Here is a 7,335-nt window from a genome sequence, read left to right as displayed (position 1 = left end):
AAGAAGTCCAAGGTGCACTGAAGTCATTGGCAAAGAACAAGGCTCTGGGAATTGATGGACTCCAAATTGAAATCTTTCAACAAGCTGATGCGGTACTGGAGGTACTCATCAAGAAATGTGAAAGACAGCTACCTTGCTAAGTGATTGGAAGAGATCCATATTTGTGCCCATTCCAAAGAGAGATGATCCAATGGAATGCAGAAATCATCTAACAATCTCAGTAATAACACATGCAAGTAAAATTTTGCTGAAGATAATTAAAAAACGCTGCAATAGTACATCAACAGGAAACTACCAGAGCTTCAAACTGTATTCAGATGAGGATGTAGAATGAGGGATATCATTGTTGATGTCAGATGGATCTTGGCTGAAAGCAGAGAATATCAGAAAGACATTTTTACCTGTGCTTTATTGACTATGCAGAGACTTTTGACTGTGTGGATTATGACAAGAAGAATGGGTGTTACTGTGCACAGAAGGAACCTGCACATAGACTAAGAGGCAGAAGTTTGAACAGAACGAGGGGATACTGAATGGTTTAAAATCAGGAAAGATATCGCCAGGGTTGTATTCTTTCACCCTACTTATTCAATCTGTATGATGAGTAAATAATCTGAGAAGCTGGATTATATGAAGAAGAACATGGCATCAAGATTGGAGGAAGATTCATTAACAACCTGCGATATGCAAATGATACAACCTTGCTTGCTGAACGTGAAGAGGACTTAAAATTACTTATTGATGAAGATCAAAGACCACAGCCTTCAGTATGGGTTGCATTTCAATGTAAAGAAAACAGAAATCCTCACCACTGGAGCAATAAATAATATTATGATAAATGGAGAAAAGATTGAAGTTGTCAAAGACTTCATTTTACTTGGATCCACTACCAACCAACACTCATGGAAGCAGCAGTCAAGAAATAAAATGATGTATTTTTCATTGGACAAATCTGACACATAAGACCTCTTTAAAGTGTTTAAAAGCAAAGATGGCAGTTTGAAGTCTAAGGTGCGCTTGATATTATTTTTAATAGCTTCATATGCATGTGCAAGTTAGACAGTGAATAAGGAAGACTGTAGAATTGATACATTTGAGTTATGGTTTGGAGAAAAATAATAAAAGTACCATGGAGTGCCAGAAGAACAAACCAATCTGTATTGGAAGAAGTACAGCCAGAGTGCTCCTTAGAAGCTAGAATGGGAGACTTCATCTCTCAATCTTCTGACATATTATCAGGAGGGCCCAGTCTCTGTAAAAGGACATTATGCTGGGTAAAGTGGAGGATCAGCAAAAAAGAGGAATACCCCCCAATGAGATGGATTGGCACAGTGGCAGCAGTAATGGGCTTAAAGCGTACCAATGATTAATTATAAGGATGGTGCAGGACTGGGCAGTGTTTTGTTCTGTTGTTCATTAAGTCACTATGAGTCAGAACCAACTCAATGGCACCTAACAATAGAAACAACATTAAGGGGGAAGCGGATAGTGTTATCTGCAAGGAGACTTGAGTCCTGAATTGCTTGGTAACATCAGACAAGTGACTTTATGTCCCTGAGCCTCAGTTTATCTGCCTGTAAAATGACATTCAGAGACGATAGCAGTCATCATGGGCCAGAGTAATCAGCTTTGTCGGGGGAGTGGGAATTTCATGGGCTCTAAAAGCCAGGCATGATTATGAGGAAGGATTTCCAGGAAGGCAGGCTTCAAACTGTTTCTTTTTGGCTTGGTCATGGCTGATGAAGTGAAACTGGAGTGGACCAAAACGTGTAAAATGTGGCTGAACTGGAGTGTTAACTACTAGAAACTTAATCTAGCAACCAAATCTCTTGATGAACATAGTCGGAAGCAATGGTGCCCCCCTCACTGCTTTGAATGCATGTTGTCTCTAAAGCCTTGACAGTAATTCAGTGTCCTGAAAGCGCTCACCACGCTGGTTCTGAGTTTCCTATTCCAGGGCTTTGACCTATAATTTCTTCCATTCTGGTTACTGTCTCCCTTCACCCCCATTTTAAAAATGTGGGTCGGCTCTGATTTCACTTCATTAGCTGTGGCTGAACCGGTTTGAATTAGTCCGAGGTCCTGCAGGGTATGGGGTGGGTAGGAGTATGGGGGGGCAGGGTAGACAGTCGAGCAGAAAGGAGAGGCTGTGAAGTCTCCAGACTGGGAGGATTGGGTTCATTTCACATCCCTCAACCCACTGCCATTGAGTTGATTCTAACTCATAGTGACACTTGTGGGTAAATCTTGACAGAAGCAGACTGCCACATCTTTCTTCTGCAGAGAGAGGTTGATGGGTTTGAACCACTGACCTTTTAGGTAACAGATTAGTACTTTGAACACTGTACCACCACGGCTCCCTAATCCCCCTCCGAATACCAAGTGACTGAAAATGTGTTCTTTACTCTGAGACCAACACGGTGGGAATGAAAACAGCTTTCTTCAGAGCCAGCTAGCACTTGATCTGACTTAGAACTCTTTACTCACTGGCGTCTTCCCAGTGAGAGAATCAGCAGTCATTAGTTCTGACAGGAGAACTGCTCAGAAGGCTGGAATGAGCCCCTGGGCCTTTCTGAGGAATTACCCTGAAGAGAGAAACAGGCAGACCCGTGGCCAAGGACACGCACATTGACTGTCAGGGTCGGGCTCTGGGGCCACGCTATCCTTGCTGGCCCCACAGACATTTAGAGAGACCGACAGTCAACTGCCATTTAAACAATTAAATACGAGCTGGAAGGAGATCATAGGGTGGACACAGATGGTAGGGACTGACTCTGCCCCAATGGTCCCAGAGGACTTCCTGGAAGAAAAGTCATTGGGCTGAGGACCTAACAGTTGAGGAAGCATTTGCTGGGAAACAGAATTCCTGAGTGAGGGAACAGGATGTGTGAAAGTCTAGAGCTGAGTAGGTGGCTTCTCCGGATGCTGGAAGCAGGACCAGAACCAGGTTCCAGGTTTCTAGCCTCAGATCCTTTCTGCTGAGATCCCCAGCTAGCCTGGAAAAGAGAGGAAGGCTGTGTCCTCAAGCCTCTGAGAACATCATGCATACCTTTCATTTTGGACCCAGAAAAGGTTGTTTATTCTCCTGGTGTCATGGCAACTACCGAAAGCCAGTGATAGCTGAAGGTGCCCAGGTGTGTGTCTATCCCAGGTGTCTGACAGGTACACACATGTGTGGTAGGAAAGGAGGTCTTGGACTTAACCCAAGTGAACTTGGGTTGTTTTCAGTAGGTAGAATGACTCCCCTCCATGAACAGAAATGTCACAAGCACCAGAGCCCCCCCAGTAACCTGGGACAGAAGTGGGAAGGGCTTGACTTGCATTAACCACACCATTAATGCTTACTTAAGTGCCATCAAGTCAGTTCCGACCTCTAGCAATCCTGCATAGGGTTTCCAAGGAGAGACTGTTGGATTTGAACCACTGACCTTGTGGTTAGTAGTCCAGTGCTAACCCAGCAGCACCACATCAAGACTCAATGCTCGCTTGTTAAGTGCTGTTAAGTCAGTTCCACTCATAGTGAGTCTGTATAGGGTTTCCGAGGAGCGGGGTACATATTCACGGTACAGAAGGAGAAAATTATGCGGAAGTATAGTACACTAGAATCAGCCACAATCCCTGAGAAGGGGCATGGTTGGCCCCATTTTTCCACCCAGGAAACTGACCATCATGAAGTCATGTACCAAAGCTGTACATGTAGAAATAATAAGAGCAGCAGTGTTGTTTTGAGCACTGTTCATTTAGTCCTCAGTTCACGGATGTGGAAACTGAGGCTCAGAGAAGTGGAGTCACTTGTGCAGGCTCCCATGGGGGTGTGTGTAGGAGGGGACTGTCACCCCTCTTGTCTGACCATCCACCAAAGATTCCCACTGCAGCCTCAGAGAAATCGGTATATTCTAGAATATTTTGCCTGGGCTGCCAGGTTCCATTTCATTTCCTGCAGGCCTTCCAATTGAAACAGGACGCTGCCTTTTGAAAGTCTTAAAAATAAAATGAAACCCGCGGCAAGTGCCCATTAGGAGCCGCCCAAGGTTCCGGGAGTGGGCTTGATAGGGGAGGGAAAAGGTTGTGGAGTTGAGTCCCCCTGGGCCGTGAACTCCCATCTGCACCCTGGACCGCCCCCCCCCCCCCCCCCAGGTCCCTACCCCTGAGTCTGGAGCAGCCTGGGGAAGGGCGTTCTTACCAGGGTGTCAGAAGAGTTCTGTTCTTTCTAGAAAAGACGGGGATTGGAAGGCTTGGTTTTGTGTAGGCCTCAGGTCTAAATATAGACCCCTCTGTAGCAGCTTGGCGATTTAGGCAAAGTGGGCTCTGTGCTGTGTGTGAGTGTGCGGGGGAGCACATTTGCATGTACTTGCACCGGTGTGGAGGTGGGGCCCGCACTATTTTTTTTCCTGTGAATATTTTTATCCTTGGGTAGGAAACAGTCCTGGGGTCCTATTGTTTGAGTACAATGGGCTCTCATTTTCCAAGGGTGTTTTGTTGTTTCCCCTTGAGGAGTACAGGAGGGAGGGAGTACAGGTGGGGGGTGGGAGTCTGTGGTGGGTACTGAGGGTCAAGACCAGTCTGGTCTTAGGGGAACTGGCAGAGGGACCCCTCACACCCGACTTCATCTGCTGGGGAGACCCATAAGTAGGGTGAAAGAGTCAGGTAGATTTAGGCACAATTAAAATAACTTCTCCCCTTATTGTTGTTAAGTGCCATGGAGTCAGTTCCTACTCAGAGATCCGGTATAGGGTTTCCAAGGAGAGGCTGGTGGATTTGAACCACTGACCTTTCAGTTAGGAAAACTCCAGTGCTTATCCTACAGAGTCCCACCAGGAGTCCATTCTTATGATAAAATGATTCTTTCTGTAAAAAACACCATGTTTATTGTAGAACAATTAGAACTGACTGGGAAGCAGAGAGGAACTCATCAGTCCCACCTGGAGTCTGTGTCCATGGTGGCAGATCTTGTATCTCCCTTCTGGAAACTTTCCCACGATAATCCTCTCAGGGAGTGTTGGTTTTAAGCCTCCCTCCGGTAAGGAGTCCACAGAGCTGGGAGGCTATGACATAGACGCTGAGTGATGGTCATGGTGGCTCCTATATGTTGTGCTGAGTGCCTGGGATCTTGACATGCACCACCTCGTGGACTCCTTATTCCACCAAGTCATTACTGTCACTCTCCCCATTTCAGTGGTAAAATGAGGCTCACAGAGGTAAGGTGATATGACAAGCTTAAGTCACACTGGGAGCCAGAGGAATAGCTAGTGCTTTACAGGAAAGCCTGGGTGTTTCTGGAGCCCACAGTGGTCAGTAGATCACCTACCAAATGTCAGTCACCCCCAGACTGAGGTCCTCTCCACTATCCCCCAGATCAGCCTGTCTGACTTCAGCTTTCATAGCCCAGAGGCAGGGAGACGTGCCTGTGTCTGTGGGGCCGTGTGCCTGTGTCTGTGGGGCCCGTCAGGGAGAGCAGGGGCTGGGACTTTACCTGCCCCAGACACCATTGTGAGAAACCGCCCCAGACCCACCCACCTGGCTTTCTATGGAACCTTGCCTGACTGTGGCCAGGGCAGAATGGAGGTCCCTGGTCCTGCATTGCCTCGCCGGCCCTGAGTTCAAGTCTTGACATGATCGCTGCTCCTCCTGGACCCTGGGCAAGCCCCTCACTGCCTTGCCTCACTTTCCTCATCTGCCAAATGGGTGAGATACAGTCTTGTCTCACCCGGTGAAGGGTGTCCCCAGCAGGGTAAGTAGGTGCTGCTGGGGACGCTACCTCCCCTCCAGGCAGTAAGGGATCCCAGACCTCACTTTCTCTACCCCTTTCTCTCCCCAGGTACCACTGGATGAGCGAATCATCTTCTCTGGGAATCTCTTCCAGTATCAGGAAGACAATAAGAAGTGGAGGAACCGCTTCAGCCTGGTGCCGCACAACTATGGCCTGGTGCTCTATGAGAACAAAGTGGTGAGCCCCCCCCCGGGGTGTCGAGGACTAAGCCCCTCAACCACTGTACACCCCAACTCCTAAATCACCGCATGCCTCCCCCACTACTAAGTTCCTGCACACCTCACCCCTAGACCACTGCACATCTTCACCTTGAATCACTGCATGCCCCTCACTCCTGAGCTTCAGCTCTCTCCTTTGGCTCTCATCAGCACTTCCCCATTGTCCCCTCCTCCCAACTTTCTTGCTCCTCTGGGTTTCCTCTCTGAATTATATACCACCTACCCAAGCACCCAGCTCCTTGAAGTCACCTTTGACTCTGTCTCTCCTCTCATAACCAACTCTAGGTCTACCCATCCTCCTCGGTCACCTTCACGTTACTCCGGATCCCTCCTCACCACCACTTTGGGCCTTGCTCTCCTCCCACCTCAGCCTGCTTCCTGGCTGGGCTTCCTCTGGCTCTTCCCTGCTCTTCACAGTAGCCACAGTGAGCTGTTGAACCCATGTGATGTCTGCCCTCTAGCTTTGCTCACTGGGTTATGGTCCCATCTTTTCCCTCCCTGATCCCTCCCTTTAAGCCCCCATCCTGCCATGGGTAGATAAGAGTCTGAGAAGAGTTGGGGGGGCGGGGGAGATTGTTTCTTATCTTTGCTTTGGGTCCTTAGGGAAACCCCACCTGGTTAAGTAACAGAATTTCTTTTCTTATCTAATGTTTCTCCAGAGCAGCCAGATCAGTTTACCTCCGTTTTAAGGCAAACTAAAGTTACAACAACTGAGTCTAGAGCTACCTCATGCCCCAGGGCTGTGATTTTCAAATGATAACTCCCATCAGAATCACATGGGAGGCTTCTTAAAAAGCAAATTGCTGAGTCTACCTCAAGAACTTCTGATTCAGGTCTGAAATGGGACCAAGAATTTGCATGTTTCAAAAGTTTCAGGGTGATGTTTCTGTTGCTAATCTGGGAACCTTATTTAGGAATCATTGCCCTAAAGGCTCTGAGCCACTTTTAAGAGCTGTGCCAAATAGTGACACCTAGCGGCAGGTACAGCATTGCAGCCCTGCTGTATAAGGAACTACTTTTCCCCCACTGGTTTAAGAAAACAGGATCCAATTCCTGTTCTCCTCCCAGGGGGAATTCTGTGATACTCAGAACATAGGAAATTGGTGGGTAATTCAGCAGAATGGTTAAAGAGTCTAGGTTCTGGAAGCAGACAGACCTGGTTCATGTACTAAGTCTGCTACTGACTGACCAATTTTGTGTATTTGTGGCTTATAATAGTTCCACCTCTTGGATTGAGAGAATTCTGTGAAATGAAGTATGCAGTGACCGTAGCACAGTGCCTGACATGTAATGCACATTCAACTAGTGGAGGCTGCTAGCAATACAGGCAGTTGTTGTTGTTGTTGT

General features: G+C 47.5%; 1 protein-coding gene across 1 annotated transcript in view; it reads left to right on the top strand.

The window, feature by feature from the left end:
* The window catches only part of FAM129B (family with sequence similarity 129, member B), a 74,524-nt gene that overhangs the window by 42,335 nt on the left and 24,854 nt on the right, over positions 1 to 7,335 (top strand). The window contains exon 4 of the mRNA XM_006834973.1: positions 5,819 to 5,947. Coding sequence (XP_006835036.1) covers positions 5,819 to 5,947 — 129 coding nt within the window. The remainder of the gene's footprint in view (positions 1 to 5,818; positions 5,948 to 7,335) is intronic.

Source organism: Chrysochloris asiatica, unplaced genomic scaffold, assembly GCF_000296735.1.
Source record: "Chrysochloris asiatica unplaced genomic scaffold, ChrAsi1.0 scaffold00014, whole genome shotgun sequence".
Taxonomy (NCBI): Eukaryota; Metazoa; Chordata; class Mammalia; order Afrosoricida; family Chrysochloridae; genus Chrysochloris; species Chrysochloris asiatica.
The sequence above is the reverse complement of the archived record's forward strand: the minus strand, read 5'-3'. Positions and strand labels throughout refer to the sequence as shown.